The sequence below is a fragment of the Calonectris borealis genome, chromosome 27 (genome assembly GCF_964195595.1).
Source record: "Calonectris borealis chromosome 27, bCalBor7.hap1.2, whole genome shotgun sequence".
Classification (NCBI taxonomy): Eukaryota; Metazoa; Chordata; class Aves; order Procellariiformes; family Procellariidae; genus Calonectris; species Calonectris borealis.
In genome coordinates, this window is record NC_134338.1 from 1,984,130 (window position 1) to 2,002,278 (window position 18,149).

Consider the following 18,149-nt stretch of genomic DNA (forward strand, 5'->3'; position numbering starts at 1 on the left):
GTTTCTTAAAATGAGGAAGTCATTCCAGGTTATAATTTTTTTAATAAATATCAGGTTCCTTTTCAGCACTACCATATGCTGCTTATGGCATGCTACAGGTGACTAAAAGGATTCTCCTCTTCAAATTAGGTATTTCAATTTTTCCTCAACTTATTTTCTCCAGCTGTAGACAGAGGGCAGAACGATACTCTTCTTAATAATTCAAGGATAGAGGATATGCTGAAGAATATCCCCTCCAGTGGTGTTGACTGGAAGTAACTCCACTGACTTCCAAAAGGAGACATAAGGATGGCAATGACCTTGGTCTCACCTTAGGTACAATATTCGTGACTGAACAATGAATCGGAATAGGTACTTCAAGGCTTTCAGAGCAGCAAATAGCAATTCTGTCTTGCTGGAGTCATCAGCGTTTCCCACGTAACAGTTCAGTACTTTGGTGAGTTTCCTTTGGAAATAAAACAAAAAGGAGAATAAATATAGACACAGTTAAGTTTCTGTGTAAGTCCAGCTTCCTTATTCCAGAGAGGAACTACAGTCTAATAAATAGATAACAGACAGGGGTTCCTCTTCACAGCCTATTTCCTTCTGAAATCTTTGGCTTCGTGGGCTGCCAGATTTTCAAAACCAGTTCATGAATTCTCAGAAAAGTCTACAAATTTGTCTACAAATTCTAGCTTCTTGTTCTGCTTTTCTTTTTCCCTAAAATGGAAGTGTTCAGGAATCTGGAAAACCCATTATTACAGAAAGTGGACTGACACCTTCTCCACGTGTTAGCATTCTCATGCGGGGAGCACAAAGTTCTTCTGAAGCAATACTTGCTGAGTGCTTTGAGAACTGTGGCCAGAAGTTGCATAAACACATTATGAGTATTCGCTATCTAGTCTCTGCCGAATCAGAAGATCAAGATCTTCTGTGAGTGCTATGGCAGTTAATATTAAGGCAAAATCCTCTTCATTAAACAACTCACAGCTCCCAAAGCGGTGTGTGAGTGATAGTCAAGCACACAACAGCTTTTGCACTTGCTTGCTCTACTTGCCACGCTGCCAGCATCCAACTCCCTGCTTTGTCAAATTCTGGCATGTGGAGCACACGAAGGACACTATGTAATATTATAGTCCACTTGGCATTATGCAGATACCACATTGTCAAGCTAAGCTGGAAAGAAAGGCAAGGGAACAACAAAGCTAAGATACAGTGTGCTCATTAATCAGACAAAGAAGTTTATTTATAGTAAAGAGAAGTAAGAATGATGAATCTTCCACAGGTTACAGGGAAGAAGGAAAGGAAATCATATGCAAGCAGTGATTGTGTGGCCAGGGCAGGGAAGAAGAAAGCAATCCAGGAGATGGGGACTTCAGAGCTTTGTGGAATCGTGTCTCAGATTATCTTTAGGTTGACAGCCATCAAAAGAGGCTGAATACTCGGGACTAGGAATTCATATGTATCAGTAAAAATAAGAAGAGATTTTTAGAGGGGAAAAGGAGTTTGGTTTCTGGTTTTGCCCTCCCTATTGGCCCCAGTTTTAACTTTTTAGTTGCCTGTTACCATGAGGGTAATGACCTTTGGGCTGAGGGGTGCTGGATCAAGGAGCTGGAAAGCCAAGAGATCCGGGTGTTATTCCTGGCTTCTCCACCAACTTCCTGGGTATCCTTGGGCATGTAAGCCATAACTAGCTATAGCGCTCAAACAAATGCCTCATTTTTAAGCCCATGAAGCCAACAGGTTGACCGAAAGGACTAAGTTTTCACGTGTACCTAAAAAAATTCTGCGCATCAGCTTTTTCCTTCCCTGATAAAATAGGACTAACGATTGTGAGCTGAATTTCTTAAACTGCTTGGAGTTCCACAGATAAAAATGCTACAGGGGAACAGAATTACTCCCACTGTCCATACCCACACATCCAAATGTGAAGAATTGCAAATTTCTTCTAAACAAATGAGAGTCTACGTGAGAGAGTTTCGATATGTAAGTGTAATCTCAGGTAATCTGCGTGTTTAAACCCCACCATGACATTTAGCCCTTTTCTGAAGTCTGTGGCCTCCTCAACCTGCCTGGTGGTAGGCAGACAGTGGAGGTGAACACCATTCTTCTCTCTGCTACCATCAACCACAATGTTGCTCGTATTATTTCAGCCACGTATGGTTCTGCTTCTGCTCCCCGTGACCCCATTCAAACATACCCCTAAAATTGTCGCGCAGAGTACAACGTATACAGACTGTTTACAACTTTCTTCTGCTCAAAGTACTTTTGAGGTGGGGTGGATTGAAAATGTTGAGGCAGATACTGGCAAGATAAAACAGTTCCATGAGCAGCAATACCTATTCAGACCAGATTTCTTATGAATTTGTGTTCCTTCATCAGTTTCCACCCCCTCCCCTTACCGACTTACAATATTTTCCGTTGCCTTCTGCATACACCCATAACCACCACCCCAACCACCCGGCACCCCTTGATCTTTTAGCAGCAATACTAGACCAAAGCACTCAAAAGTTATAAGGGAGAGACGTATACTGACTGACTGCATGAACCTGCGCTCAAGTAGGAAATCAGGCTGAAAAACATGAAGATGCTTTTACAACACAAACACACATACAGAGGACTACAGGTCAAAAGAGAGTCTGAATCACAGTCTGATACAGGATTTTCCATGATAGCAGTGTCTTTTCCTTACAGAAAAAATTCTTACAATAGAAACGTTTTACAGGGTAAAAAGAGTAATTACAGGGTTTCTTTCTCTCCTGAAAGCAGAGAAAAATAGGGCGGAATGCTCTCGTCTGGTCTATGCTGCCTTTATCACATTAGCGTAGTTTGCCGAAATTATCAGTGAGGCACTGTCTGAATGACAGCCTGTGGGTTTGTGGTTACCAATACTTACACATATGCCAGGGTTGCACTGAAGTGCTTGTAAATATAAGTTTCAAGTACAGGGTTGAAATGCTGGAACTTGATGTCTCCGATCAAAGAAATAATAAATACCTGCCAAAAATTCAAAAGGAAACAGATGTACAGAGCCACGCAACCTCTAACTAACACAAACATAACTCAGTCTCTAACTGCACATCATTTATTTTGCTAGGTCATGGTTTTCGTTTGTTTATTTTTCTAATAGCATTAATACTACAGATAGTGTTGTTCATATTCTAACAGTGACTAAACACTGTGGTGTGTGTGACTACATCATTGCTCAGAGGGAAGGTAGGTCATAGCAGCATTTAGATAGGAAATCTTAGAGATAAAAGGAGCTACTCCACAAAGCAATAATGGTGATACAGGAAGCAGCACTACTCAGTCTTCAGGTGACACTGTCATAGCACAGCTTAAATAGGCATAGAGCAGCTGAAGGCCGTTTTTCAAAGCTAAGAAATGATGCTTTTCTAAATCTAGCTAAAACTTGAGATTCTGATCATTTATAGTCACAGCAAACACTCAGTCCTGTTGCTACAATGACATGTATTAGAGCCAGGACATTATGTCCCCCTGTGTTCACTCCCCCCACCAATGTCAGCTGGTTACATCTGACTTCACGTTTCTCCCCAACTGTCAAGTACGTGTTTGTCGATCAGCATGAAGCACACAACTTTGTTACTGCACTGCACACCAAAGTCAGTGCCTTTCACACACGTACTAAGCAGCCTCTCCAAAGATGCAGAAAACCCTTTGTGAAGTCTTTTGCTCAGTCGTTACAATCCTTCTATAATGGTTCAGAAGAGCAGTCAGCCCTACTGCCTAAGCACTGGGCTAAGACTTAGGGTTCATAGGTTTTATTCCCACCACAGCCACAAATCCTCCACCATCATGACCCTGAACAAATCATTTCACTTTGTCCTTCAGATAGATAATATGGCTTTTCTCTTTTGTAAATTGCCTTAATGCAAGAAGTTATCTGAAGAAATTGCTATAAATTATGTAAATGGTTATTACTGTTCTCACTGTGGTCACTAAAAAGCTCAATGCGTATCTCAGTCCTAGTCATCCTGAAAATGCCTTAAAAAGTGGTTAAATATAATTTATTTCTCAGAGTAAAATACCAATCAATCACCTAAAGGAAGCACCAGGAACAGACTGAAAATGTGGCTGAAAAACAAATACTCTAAATCCACCAAAAAAAGACTCACTCACCAGTGCATCAAACACAAGGAAGTCATAGGTTTCATTTTCTGACATTTCCATCATTATGTTGAAAAGTGCATCAAGGGTGTCTTGCAAAAACTAGAGGGGAAAAAAAGAAATAGTAAAAGGGTGGGAAAAGACTACTACTTCTGGAATCCTGCACAAGAGCCTACTCATTTGCATCATTTTTCCCCTTCCAGCCTAGCTCAGTTGAACTGTAAAAGCTGTACATGAAAGAATATTTAAAAAGGGATCTTAGACCTGTATTCATTCACACGCTTGTCATGATCATCACGCTATTCTCCCTCACTATAGCAAGGAGGATCTTTTTTTATCAGCTCTGAAAGGCCCCACTTTCTTTTCCGTTCTGTTGCCTTTTTAATCTAGCAAAAAACCTATTGAAAATACTTAATTCTGTCCATATAGTTTAAGCTTGCACTGGGCCAAATCAACCACACACTGTACTACGGCATGACATTTTACATAAAGACTGGTTTGCAACGACACAGCATTTACTTTAGTTGTAAGTTAAGTAAAACCATGACTTGCATAATCCCAAAAGATCCACACTGGGAACCACAGGAAGTCTTACCTCCTAAATCCTTCAGCAGACTATTTTCTGTGGCGCTTCTGCACATTTCAGGTCTATTCCCCACGGTACTCTGACTATAAGCTCTTTGGGCCTTCTCTGCACTCTGTTCCTAGATCCACAGCAAGTCCCTATTCACAAAGGAGGCCCAGAGCCACTACTGAAAATTAACAGTTAGGCTTTGAATGTATCTTCTATTTCATAAGGATACAGGGGAAAATAGTCACCACTATATCCCCAATCCTGGTAACATTTAACTTCTGTAATTCTGGTGAATTCCACTAATGAGAGCTCTTGGGACAAAGTATACCTTTTGTCCTCGTGTTGCTCCGCAACTAAACAGCTCTCCTAGCCTATATAGAGAGCTTTTGGGTACCAACAGGATTACGACCCTTCAAGGTCAACATCAAGCACGTACATAAGTGTTTGCATAACAAGGAGACTCAAATCTCTATGCATACCTTTACAATTTCTCCTCCTTCCACCTCCATTAGCTTCCTTAGGTTGTGAGCTATGTTCTGAGAGTTAGAACGCCAGTTCAACAAACCCAGCAGGTCAACTAGCAAGGACAGAACATCAGCAATTAGAAACAGATTACAAGAACAGAGCTTACTTAATGGTTGCAGAACAATACAGAACAAGTTCTAGAGGTTATTTTTAGAATCAGCTTACAAGGAAAAGTCACACTGATGTATAGAATATTACCTTGAGATGGTTCTTTTGTTTGGCAAGAAAGTTAAGTTTTGCTATAAATGGAAACCTCAGTGTAATTTGATAACGCAAGGCATTTGGTAGACAATTTTGCAGGCTTCTCATTCACTTAAGAGAAGATATCTCAACCTAGGACTTTTATTAGAGGCATAACTTTTCTTACTAACACTTGTGTTTACTTTAGAGTAGCCTCTTGGAGATGGTTCTTGAAGTTAAAATTGAAACCTCTTGTATAAACCACATTAAGCTGCAGAGCTGTTTATCATAGTTCTGGGACATCCCAGAACCTCAAGTTTAGCTACAAACTACAGCTGAAGCTTTCAAAGGAGTCTAGCAGGTTTCACACACATCTTCCATGTTAATGAAATATGTGCATCATCTCTGTTCTGAAACTAAATTCATTTACTACCTTCAGATGTTAAGAATACATGTGAAACTTAACAGCCTTGACAAAGAATGCCACGTTCAGAAACAGAGGTTACATGCAGGAGGGCAGAAAGATGCAAATGTGCTTGGCCTGCACGTCAGCTGGCACAATGAAAGTCAGATTCAGTCCTCATGCACATGGATGTATCAGTATGGCATTTAGCTGAAGCTAACTGGCCAAGCTCAAACTGCAAGCAGAACAGCTCACGTCCATCTCCCAGCAGCTACACGGGTACACCTTGATGGAGCCACAGCTGGTGTCATTTTCACACGCTTCTTTCCCAAAGTCAGAGAGTATGTTATGCCAAGAGCCTTCCAGAGCTACTGGAAATCTCACATTGTTTACCAGCACGTACTGTATTCATTCACCTATATACATCATCCTTCGTTTTGACCACTTTGGCAGCATGCAAAGCAGAGTTACTGCATAACAGCATGCTGAAGCGTTCAGTTCTAATGGCTACATTCTTAACACAGAGGAAAGAAGATAATTAGCCTTAAACATAAAGGATTCTGAAAACACGTACACACTGCCCCTGATGGGTGCCATTTCTATACATGCCGACAAATCTGTTAGTTTTAACGTTGGTAGTTTGGATAAAATATTCATGTAACATGGTCTCTAGTGGCTTCGTAAACGTCTTTGTAGCTTGTACTGGCAACATGATGCCAACAATGCTGGGATTGGGCTGCCATCGCCACATGAAACAGCAAGATTAAAGCTAAAGCACTATGCCCACACACACTGCAACACCAAAAAATTTGCATAAAGAAAGTACTCTCTCTACTTCAAATATACAGCATGATATCGCTAGGCTGCTAACGCAAGACTTACCATTCTGGGTAAGTTTGGTGGAGCAGATCAAAGTCGCAATCTGGAAGCTGTCTTTTGTACTATCTTTAGTGGGTGTGAAGTTGGCTAGATGGTGCAGATTTTTCCCCGAGGGGGCCTCCTTCTCCTCCATCTCGGTTTTGGTACAAGGAAGAGTTAAATAGCATTTAGCATCTTCCATTTTCTTGTTATCACCCTATTGGTTGAACACAGCGAAGACAAGGGTTATCTCACACTGCACACACCTCATCTGACCTCTTGCAGTTCTCATCTGCAGACACACTTCAACACAAGGACAGCCAGAGAGAGCTTTAAACAGCTTTTCATGTCTATAGTTGTTTACTCACATTGTCTGTTTTGGGCCTCTAACTTTAGGGAACGGAAGTTGCCCATACTGCCAATGAATTAAGCTCTTTTCAGAGTGATTCAAGCCACAGAGTTTAGGAGGGTTTTCTTCCCCTTAACTCTCACTTAGTAGCTTTCTACTGTCATGCATTAACTTTTTCCTCTTACTGTGATTAAAGGCACCAGGTCTCTCTTCCCATCACACACTGATCCTCCAAAGCAGGTATTCACCAGGCCTGTTTGCACGCTGTCTAGGGGAATGATGTTAGAGGAAAAATGCTCTATACAGATACATACAAGGATGTACCAGATTTGTGTACTTGCAGCCAGAAAACCCAGTGAAAGGAGAGCTGAGGTGACTTATTAAAAAAAAAAGATTACTGTCCTATTATCCTAGAAAAATTATTAAAAATCTCTGCCAGGATGATGTTTACATTGCTAGGAAAAAAGTCAGCCAAGAGAGTTGTTTTGATTAGTTAAATAAAAGTGAAACTACAAGTGCCCAAGCTACCTTATAAACAATCAAATTGTGTTTGCCATCTTGCAGTGTTGTTCCATCTGCATTCATCAACTTCACAAAGCCCATGCCAAAAGCTCTCTCAGACTTATCCCTAGCTGCAAACAGAAAGAAGAATCTTTATTAGGAATCATCTTGTTTATGCACATACTATCCATAATGCAGGTCTCTAACTACGTGCAGCTTCTTTATTTAATAGCATCACATGATAATGCAATGGAACTAGCAAACTCTGATCCACAGTAGAAAGAGCTCTCTTTCTTTCACTCTCATTTCAAGGCACTTAGTAGGTATCTGCAGCTACACAGAAAAACATCCCCTCTGAAGCATCTCTCACCACACAATTTTAGTGGTTAATTCTGCTGCTAGATGGACATATATAATGGTATAGATATTTTAGTTGGGATTTTGCAAATCTTCTTGTGAGGTATGGATGTCGAAGTATGTCACTGCATCTCCCAGGTACCTTAAGAGAATTTTTTTGAGAGCCTTTCAAGGGCTTAGTCTCACATTATTGATCCTGTTTCAGGGCTCTGAAGTGGTGTGATGAAAATTCTGGCTATAACTTTCTCATTAGCCTTTCATTAACCTAATTAGAAATCCTCCTATAGGAAGACCATTAGAAGCCCAACAGGCCTTGCACTGAATTTTGTCAAGGCCTTGAAATAAACTAAAAACACCACCATACACTGAGAAGCCAAAGCATCAATAAGGATTGACAATTGTCTTTCAAGGGGGCTAACACGTTGCTCCCTATCTAATTTCAGTTTTAGAACAAGACCAGCACCAAACCTTTTTTAAGGCTGTAAAAAGTTTGAATTATTTTTCTTTGCTTGCAAGAAAATCCACAACACTGGAAATAAGTAGAAATGCAAGCGCTACGCCTTTGGTGGATACTCAGAAAATCTCCATGAGAGTAGGAAGATCCTGCAGATCTTCTTTTCTGATACTTACATTCCTGTGACGATCGATGACGGAAAGTGAATCTTAAATGGCAACGACTGACTTCTTCTATTGCAATGGACACCTGCACATGATAATACAAAGAAAAATGCAGCACCAGCATTCTCTATCTCCAGTCAATTTACAGGACATTCTGTTACTGATGCACCTACTGATGTTAAGTTAGTTCCATTTTCTACACAAAGTAAATTACACACTCTTACCTTTACAGTTTCATACCAGCAAGGTTGCTTGACTTGATAATAAACAACAGACTTATATTCGGAGACACCTTCATAACCAGCACCAGGATGGATAGCTTTCTTTGGACAAAAAGACAAGGGGAGGAGAGAAAAGGGAAAGGTAAGGTCTAGAATGAAAGCAAAAAGTATCTTAGGTTGGAAATTTTCAAAGCATATAACTGTCAGTTACTCCAAGTCTATGCTTCACAGTCAAGCAAACTCAAAGTGTGTCACCTCTTTGAAAGTTTTACAGAATCTTTAAATTTGCTCACATCTCTTATTAATGTAAAAAAAAATCAGCGAATATTCAAATTTGGTCACTAAGATCACCTGTAATATCTCTTGTTCATTATCACACAATTCTTCCATACAGTTGATAAATAAGATCCTATGCACCGGAGCAATCATCTAGCAAACACACAGCCTTGTGACCTCCTGCAAAGGCCATCATACCTCTTGGAGATTTCCATCTTCATCATGTACAGACATGGTGACTTCTACATTCTTGGGAGTCTTCTTCTTCCCTTTGTCAAACTCCCCTTGTATCAGGGTGACATAGATATCATTTCGAACATCACCTAAAATTCATAGCGCTTAATGAGTTGTTTTTCTCATACAGACAGTTGTACAGGTTAGCATTTAACATCCTTGGGTACCACGTTACCCTTTTCTTCTCAGCCTTTACTGATACCAGCTAATTAACAACACCCAACATCACACTATTTCAGCTTCATCTCAAATTATACAAAAATCTTTAAAAATGTACCATTCTCCTTTTTTTAAATCTGTCTACGTAACCTTTTTTTAAACATAATGAGCTCTATAGGGCTAAATCCACTTTGAGTGGATTAAATAAAGCAGGGTCAAATTTATATACAACGAAAATGTCTCTCTGACTGAACAGAAATTTTCTTCCAAAAAGTACACACACTATCATTTTTCAATATAAGAAAGGAAACTTACATTTTCACTTCTTTGACAAAAAATAAAAGATTGGCTGAACATTTCAAGAAACATGAAAACAAATTTTCAGATGGCTTTAAAATAAATCTGTTCATAGCAGAAATTCTAGAATTTCATCTGGCTCTTTCACTTCACTGAAGTGTGGAGGCATATGGGACCTACCAGGAAGAATTATCTCAGGGAATCCCATTTTGCGAGCCACAGCAGTGGATCTGTCCACAAGGTGGGAAAAATCCTTTTGAACCTGCACTAGATCGCCAGGAAGCAGTTTCAGGGAGACCCAAAGACCTAAGAAAAGAAAGGTAACACTTGTTTACTGAAAAAAAAGTACGAAAACATGAAATTTAAGCCTATGCTTAACAGAAAACTGTTTCTTCATGTGATCTCCATGCAACAGTGCCTTAAATATCCCAAGCTGGTTCTCAGTTGGCCCAGTTCTCCGGCTCCCTAACGCTGAATAAGACCTTACTGGGCAAGCAGATTCTCTGAAGTAAAATACAAACTCTCTGAAATGAATCCGCTAGTGTATTTGAGTAAAGGCCACACAAGCAAGAGCAGAAGAATCCTGAATAATGCAGTTTAAACCCAAAGCCATTTAGAATAAGCCATCAGCCACATTCACTTGAAAATATTTTATGTCCATATAAACAGGTTATCTTAAAAATATTACATTACTATCAGATAAGTCATCAGCTAGAGAAGTTCTTTTCATGCAAGTAAGAACAGCTCCTGGTTTTATCTTTTTTTTAGCTCCCCATGTGCTGGGATGACAGTCATTACAGAGACCATACGTTTGGCCCAGGGAAGGTAGCAGACTCCAGTAAGCCTTGATCTCTGGACTTTCACAATCCATTTATTTTCCTTTGTAAGCCAGGGGAACCCTTCCCTGCACCAGGTTTTCACATTAGCTTCTCGCCCGACTGCTGTACCTTGTCCTTTATGATTCACTTCCTTTGCAGCGATGACTTTGTTGAAGACAGAAGTGAGGGGCTCATTTTCTCCGATCACGTGGGAAGTTATCAGTGGGGACATGATTAGCTGTCTCTGTCTGATGTACGTTTCCATGGCAATCCTGAGAAGAACAACAATAGAGAGCGGGAAGCAGACAGACTAACATCAAACATGTGCTCTGCAAGAAGAGGGCTGGCCAACAGCTGACTATTTTCCAAAGAAAATTTTTTTTTTTTTTTAAAGGATTCCATGGGAATTTTTTTTTCTTCTTCACCTGCACAAACCCAATGGAAATATATTTAAACCCTCAAACTGTGAAGAACTGTAGGAAATACATCACAGTGCTAGCTCAGGCTTAGGATAAGTAACACTGACCTAAAGACTCCGTGACTGCATTTGTATCATACTGAAATAGCAGCCTTCAGGACAACCATAAACATAGCCAGTTCTACTTTGTTCTTGTTTTCCAGCCAGACCGACGGCTTTGCAGACCTGTGAGAACAAGTCCAGCTATGGGACGCAGGAACAGCTCAGCACATAAGAGCCTTGCACTCCCATCAGATGAGCTGAGCCCTGTCTTCAGGTACACCTCAGAGCTGTCCTTAAGAGACTATGTAGATTAACTAGTGATCAGTTAACATAACTAATGACTGCGTGAGATCACACGAGTGATGAACCTATCCCTAGTCACAAACACGTCTATTGAGCTTTGGATCTTGAACCCGACTTCACTCCTGTACCCACACCATCAATAATGAACCAAAGCATATATAAACCGATGACTCCACAGGCTCCCCATCCTTGCAGAGGTGTCCAGATTTGGATCTAAATTCAGCCTCATTAGAAGAGAAGAAAAATGGGCGGGGGGGAAGAGAGGTAGCAGACTAACATTATTCTGCAAAGGAAAAGACATCCTTCCTTCTGGCTTTTCAGGCCCTGAAAGGGTAGGGGGGTGCTGAAAAAACCAACACAAAACCCCACACAATCTCCCCTGAAAATACCTTGTGATAACGTACGGCTACACCTAATGGATTGCTATATTGCGGACTGTAATAATGTGGCTGAGTCTACCCCAACAAGCTTCATTTTAGTTACGGTAATGTGCTGAAAAAGTGAGCAATCAGAGAGCAGGCAGAACACACAAGTCTAACTAGCAATACAGAAATGCAAAACACATTGCGGCTTGAATTTCTTTCCCAGAAAAAGGGAGAAATCCCTTTCCTGTTGTCCTCTGACTCACCCTTACAAGGTAATCTGGAAAGAGGCAGACGATACACAGGGTACCGCACAACAGTGACGAGGAGTTGTGTTCTCTATGCTCAGGTGTTTCTGAAAATCTTGCCTCTCAACCCCCTAACAGTCTTGAAGGTCACATCCCCCAGACCCCACAACGTTATTTTGCGCTGTGCTCTTCTTTCTTACTTCAGAGGATAGGGGTACCTAGCAATTTCAGCTGCATTACCAAAACTCCCTAAGCAATTTAGCCTACCATGCAGACGTGTAAATCAAGGGGAACAAAGGCTTCAGAGGACTGACAAAAATCTTTTCCTTCAAAGAGCTGACTACTGCCATAAGCTAATCTATTTGTAGAGACCTTGGTACACTGCCAGGCTCCCATACAAATTTGTCCTTCTCCAAAGGACAATTGCTTTAAATAAGCCAGATGTGATGAACTCTGAAGTCCAGTACTTACTGCTGAAATGGAATAAAATGTTGCTTTTCCTCATCGTCCACCTTTCCATGTATGATATCAGTTATGTCCATCACTGCAACGACACAAGTTCATCCCCTAGTTTTGCCAAGTTTCTAAAGAATACAGAGAGAGCTTTCCCTTATCAGAATGGAAACAACAGTTGCTTATTTTGGGCCAATGCCACTTATGACAGCAATAGAAAGCACCACTCATCTTAACTTTTTAAAAAGCACCTTTTCGTTGATGCGTAAGTCAGCCTATGGTAGCGAATGTGAATATGCTCTCTGATAAAAAACAGGTGGGGCTTGGGCATTTCAAGGCAAAGAAATTACACTCGGATTTCAAATGCTGATTATTTTGAAATTGTTTTCCACCACAAATTTCAAGCAAGTCTCTTCACAAGAGATCACAGGAATTGAACAGGAATTAGATGTCTCATCCACCAAGGCTCCTTTAAAAACTCCAGCTTTATCCCGTTAGTCACGAGGAGCAAATCGCTTTTTGATAAAGATCTGAAAAGTCTACTCCACTGATGGCAACGTGTTACCTTTTTAGGGGGTGACAAAACAAAAAGTGAACAGTAACAGTATTTCATCTTCATATACAACTTTCATTAAAAGGTCTCAAAGGGGTACTATATGCAGCTCAGGATCAGCATCTCCATTTTGAAGCCAGAGATGCTGACACTAAGAGGTTAGTAGGCTTCGCTGACATACAGCATATATTTCCCAATTCCTAGCCCACTGTCCCAGTCACTGGGCTGGGCTGTTTTCTCCATGGATCGAGTCTGTCATACCTGCCACACCAAAGGGCCTCCGGAGTCCACAGGTATGTTTCTTCCCATCTTTCAGCTCCATATGCCCCACTCTCACAATCTGACACACCAAGCTGATTTTCGGTCTGATCAAGTCAGAACTGCTTAAATCCTAGAAATTATTTAAAATAAAGTTATATCAATCTGCTTTATGGGTGGAAGAGAAGACAACTGAGAAAGTAAAACCTTTTTGTTAGATTGTACACACATATAAAAGGAAATCTATTATTTTTTAAAAAGTAAAACTTGCTCCCTTTGAGCCCTAGGGGAAAAAAACCAAAAAAAACAAACCCCAAAACTACAAAAACACTAGCAATTTCCACACAGCAATTTCTAAACATCCCATTACTCTTTGATAACACCAGCAACAGTACTGGAAGGAGAGTAAATGATGTTAATTGCCAAAGAACTAGATCCTGATGACGAGGCAGTTAGTTTGTGCCACCTCTGCTACTTGTCAGAAGTTATTCCATTCATGTGCAATTCTTCCATTAACATCTTGTTGCAAATAACAAACTCCAATGCAGAAAAGGATCAGCAAAGCAATGAACTGAAAAACACACAACTATGATCTCAAGCCTAGATTTCTGCTACAGTTAGGCTCCAACAGAGGAGTGCTTAATAGGATTTTCAGAAATGCACAGGTGAGCAACACCCACTGACGGTACTATTGCAAAATAATACACCTTTACTACTGCTTTGGACTGATGTACAAAAAAAAATTCTTTTCAGCAGCATTCCTCTGAGGCTGCCTATAACATCTCAAATGTCCATGAGAACACCCCAAAATGTCACATGTGACCCCTCCCTGCTGCATGGGGAGAGGGAAAGAATCCAAAACTCAGTTGTCTGCAGCATGGGGAAGAATTTCCAGGATGTAAACAGTAACTTACAGTAAAGACGGCTTGAAGGTTATTTAGTTTCTCAATTTCTTTAGGCATCCCATTACTGCCCCAACGAACCAGGTAATTTTCACTGCAAATGAAGGAAGAAAAAAAAAACTAAATAAAACCAACACCTGACATTCCCATTACCTGGCAAAAGTTCAAAAGCATTTTGATCTTTTAGGAATAGCTCAAAAATTCTGCCAAAATCCTCTATCCCAAAGTGATTCTGAAGTGAAGGCAGAAGGCAGGCACAATGTGAATAGGTACTCTCAGTTTCTTCCCTATATAACTCTGATTGCATGTCCACACCTGATAAACTTCAATGATGGAGACAGAGGGTGCCTGACACGTACATGCTTCCTTGATAAAGTTCTTCATATCTTCTCCAACCGGTACAAGACGCCCAACTCTTAGGTGTGAACTTGCACTGACTTGACAGTAAACATCATGCATATACATGATTTAACCAGAAGCAATTAATCAAATGCATCAATTCTAGTGACAACAGTAGGGAAATTTGAGAACATAAAGAGACGATCTGGGATTTTGACTAACGTATCACAGAAATGCCCAGCTTTAAGAAAGGGACTGCATGGGTTCAGAACCTTGACTTCCTATCTCATCTGAAATTAAATAACCCCCTTCCAAATCACCACTGGGGCACCAACCAACAGAACTGAAAAACTTATCTGTTGGATCTTCCTTTCTAACCTCTATTGGCTTCTTTAGAATGACCACCATGATGACTAAATTGCTTATGCACCTACAAAAAAAACTTACCTGATGAATTTGGAGAGATCAGGATCATAGAGGCTCATTAACAACTCTGCATCTTCTCCAATATTGCAGACAAAATTCTTGAAGTTTACATACAGGCTATATGTATGTGTTGTGTTGAATATTGGCTGCCCTCGGAGGTCCAAATTCTGTTGCAGGGACTGCAAAGGAGAGTACTCCCATTAAAAACAAACACAGAAGAATTTAGTTCTGCTGCCAAAGTAGCACAATATCCTTAAGAGGAATGTACAAATACCGCGGGTACTAGTTACTTGAAGAGGACAAAGCCAGCGACAAGAGATGTACCTTCTCTTCCTGGATTCTTTCATCAATCCTTTTGGATGCGGTTTCATGGGACTTGAAGAGAGAGATTGTGCTAGTTTCATCTGGGTCCAAGATGTTCCCATTGTCATCTCGTACAACCAGGTCCAAACCTAGGATCCTGAGTAGCACGCCAGTCAGGATCGAAAGAAGCAACACAATATTTAAGAAGCAAAGGTGACTGAAAGAGCACAAACCACAGATCAAACTGTGGACTGCACCAGGCAGCCAATGCACACCAACTCCATTCCTTGTAATAATCATGTTGCTGGTTTTCCTGCACACCAACTCCATTCCTTATAATAATCACATTGCTGGTTTTCCTGCCCTGAAACACTTATCCCTCACCCCCCATTTTCCCATTAAAGGGAAAAATAATTAGTCAAGTAACTTAATTCTAAGATGTCATCTTCTTTGTTTTCTCATTTGAAAAAAGAAAGGTATGTATATCTATCAAGCTTATGGATCATGGCTAATTATTATTCTTTGCCATAAGCTTTCCTCTTAATTGACTTATTTGACCTGAATCAAGTCTGACAGGCAGATAAATGAGTTCTGGAGACAATCCCTGTTCTGTACAAATCAATGAAAGGTGGAGTTTTGGTGGCCTATAGAATTGTATTCCTCAGTTGCTGATAAAGCAGTTTAGTTCATAACCAGCATCCAAATCCTGGCTCCAGCTAGCCAGGCACAAATTGTGCTCCATGGGAAATACCATCATGTGCCAGCATTTCTGCAGAATTAAGACAGGTAAGGTTTCCTGCCAAGTCAAAGAGATTGCTGGCATATGAAGAACCAACTGCTACATGCCCATCTGCCAGACTAGTCACATTCTGTGGGGACTGAAAGCTGTAATTATCCCCTTTCCAAGGAAAAATGTGAAGCCTAATTCAGTGTTACCCTCACGTGGTCATTTACACCATTTTGTATTAATAGCCATCTAGAGCCTTTACTGGAATTTGGGATTCTCCCCTACCCTCAAGACATAGTTTGGGGTTTACCTGTTGCCGTAGTCAATCTTAGCAGTAACTTTCTTCTTGAGCTCAGCTAGCTCATCTTTGGGAAGGGTCCCAGACAGTATCTGTGACCGCCATTCTATCAGGCTGTAAGTCATTTGTTGGACATGCCGAAACTGCGTTGTCTTGTTATCCTACAGGAAAAAAGGGACAATTTTAAGCTAGCGATAGCCTGAAAACGATGAGCTCAGTAAGCTTTCTGAAATGTACTCAATTGAATCTACCATACAAGTTGTATTTAACTAAAAATATCTGAGAAAAACTGGCACCATATGACACTACAAGATTAGATCCATGGAACAAATTCTCCAGTACTTTGCACTGCCAAGGTTTAAGTGTCTCAAGATTCGGGGTCTTCATCATTTCCTCAGGACATTATTTCAGAAAAACCTCACAGACAAAAAAATAGAATTCTGGTGTTTTCCAGCACTTAAACTGCTATGATGGATGCTTTTTATATACAAGACGGAGAGATGATATTAAATGATCACAATTGTGTTCCAGTAGATTGCGACAGGAATGCCAACTTAATATACAAAGGCTCTTTCTCCTCGCCTCTACCACTCTCAGAATGTGTGACATTGGGCAAGTCATTTTTTATGCATGCTTCCCATTTGTTTTGCCTATTTAGATCGCAAGACTGAGGCAAATGCTTTATTTGCTTTTAGAAGTATAAAGGTGATACCAAAACACAAATAATAATGACAGATGACCAACACTAAAGCCCACATAGGCCTTTTCTCATGTCTGTTCCTCCTATAGCTTTCACCAGCCTAAAGAACTCTTCAGCCTCTTTTTTACGTATAAAAAAGGCCTCTTGTCACCAGAATGCAACACTAACAACATGAACAACACGGTTAATTGGAATCTCTACCCTCACCGCTGTTTACAGCGTTAGCAACTATGTTTTAGAGCCAGAACACTAAGCAAATTGAATCCATGGACTCATTTTGATGGCTGCCTGCTCTCTTATCCTGTCCCATCATACACTCAAAATCCATTACATTAAAAAAAAGGAATATCAACAAAATGCAGTAATATCTGGGATACGCTGCTTCCCTGGCAGTACGCATATTGTATTTCAAGGTTCATATTCTACCCACGCATGGATTGTCGTGTCCATGTGTGACCTCCAGACAAGAGTTTCATGGAAATCAGAGTAGCTCTGTGGAAACACAATAATCTCTCTGCCTGGTGTCTATCAGCAAATAAGGCTGAAGATTATCTGCCCTTCAGAGCACTCATTTTTGTTTACATTTGTACAGAACTTAATGCAACGCAGTCTTCACTCATCCCATGCTTTTAAGCAGCAGTTGCTCAGAATCTACCATGCCAGAGGTTGTCCAAAAACGCAATAAAAATATTACGTCTGGGTTCCCAGACACCACCTCCCAAATCTACCCAAGTACTCGCTCATGTTTGCTGCAGTCATTGCATTTTCACCTTTCGCTATGAATGCAGCATCTGTACTTATAAAGCACTGACTGAACAGGACATTAGAACCTGCTTTGTCAAGAGTGTCCTCTTGCCATTTCTACTGTTACCGTCTTTAATTAATGAAAATAATTCTCATGCTTTTTACTGGTTCTACCCCAATAAAATTAGTAACACACCTATACACCTCTTTCCTATAGTTTCAAACACCAAGGCTGACGTTGTAATTAAAAAATAGATAGCTATGTAGCAACCTACTATCTTTGCAGCAATATGCACTTAGATAAGTAATTAAGCCTTTAAAAGTGTCAGCTATACCATCCAAAAGGGAACCCAGGCCTCATCCTCTCTTTATCACGGCATAGCGAGCCAGTTACTAGGACGATTCTGACTTGCACTGAGTGTCAAGTGCAGCTCATTTTCAGAGGGAAGCACCACAAATCTAAGGACATTAATCTACTGGGACAACGTTTATGGTTACGCAGCTCCAGAATGACTGTCAAGAGGTTTTTGACTACATCTCACCCGACATCTAGTGGGAATTGGCCAATGGCATATTGCTGGTACATTCAGGCAGCA

At 40.5% G+C, this 18,149-nt stretch overlaps 1 protein-coding gene across 1 annotated transcript in view; it reads right to left on the reverse strand.

Annotated features, from left to right (window-relative positions):
• The window catches only part of DOCK5 (dedicator of cytokinesis 5), a 69,330-nt gene that overhangs the window by 40,152 nt on the left and 11,029 nt on the right, over nucleotides 1-18,149 (reverse strand). The window contains exons 5-21 of the mRNA XM_075174625.1: nucleotides 16,122-16,270; nucleotides 15,106-15,241; nucleotides 14,803-14,960; nucleotides 14,029-14,110; nucleotides 13,118-13,247; nucleotides 12,322-12,394; nucleotides 10,607-10,749; nucleotides 9,840-9,965; nucleotides 9,168-9,292; nucleotides 8,697-8,795; nucleotides 8,485-8,557; nucleotides 7,525-7,628; nucleotides 6,672-6,864; nucleotides 5,161-5,258; nucleotides 4,120-4,209; nucleotides 2,876-2,976; nucleotides 311-445 (exon numbers count right to left, since the gene is read on the reverse strand). Of these exons, the coding sequence (XP_075030726.1) occupies nucleotides 311-445; nucleotides 2,876-2,976; nucleotides 4,120-4,209; nucleotides 5,161-5,258; nucleotides 6,672-6,864; nucleotides 7,525-7,628; nucleotides 8,485-8,557; nucleotides 8,697-8,795; nucleotides 9,168-9,292; nucleotides 9,840-9,965; nucleotides 10,607-10,749; nucleotides 12,322-12,394; nucleotides 13,118-13,247; nucleotides 14,029-14,110; nucleotides 14,803-14,960; nucleotides 15,106-15,241; nucleotides 16,122-16,270 (2,015 nt within the window). The remainder of the gene's footprint in view (nucleotides 1-310; nucleotides 446-2,875; nucleotides 2,977-4,119; nucleotides 4,210-5,160; nucleotides 5,259-6,671; nucleotides 6,865-7,524; nucleotides 7,629-8,484; nucleotides 8,558-8,696; nucleotides 8,796-9,167; nucleotides 9,293-9,839; nucleotides 9,966-10,606; nucleotides 10,750-12,321; nucleotides 12,395-13,117; nucleotides 13,248-14,028; nucleotides 14,111-14,802; nucleotides 14,961-15,105; nucleotides 15,242-16,121; nucleotides 16,271-18,149) is intronic.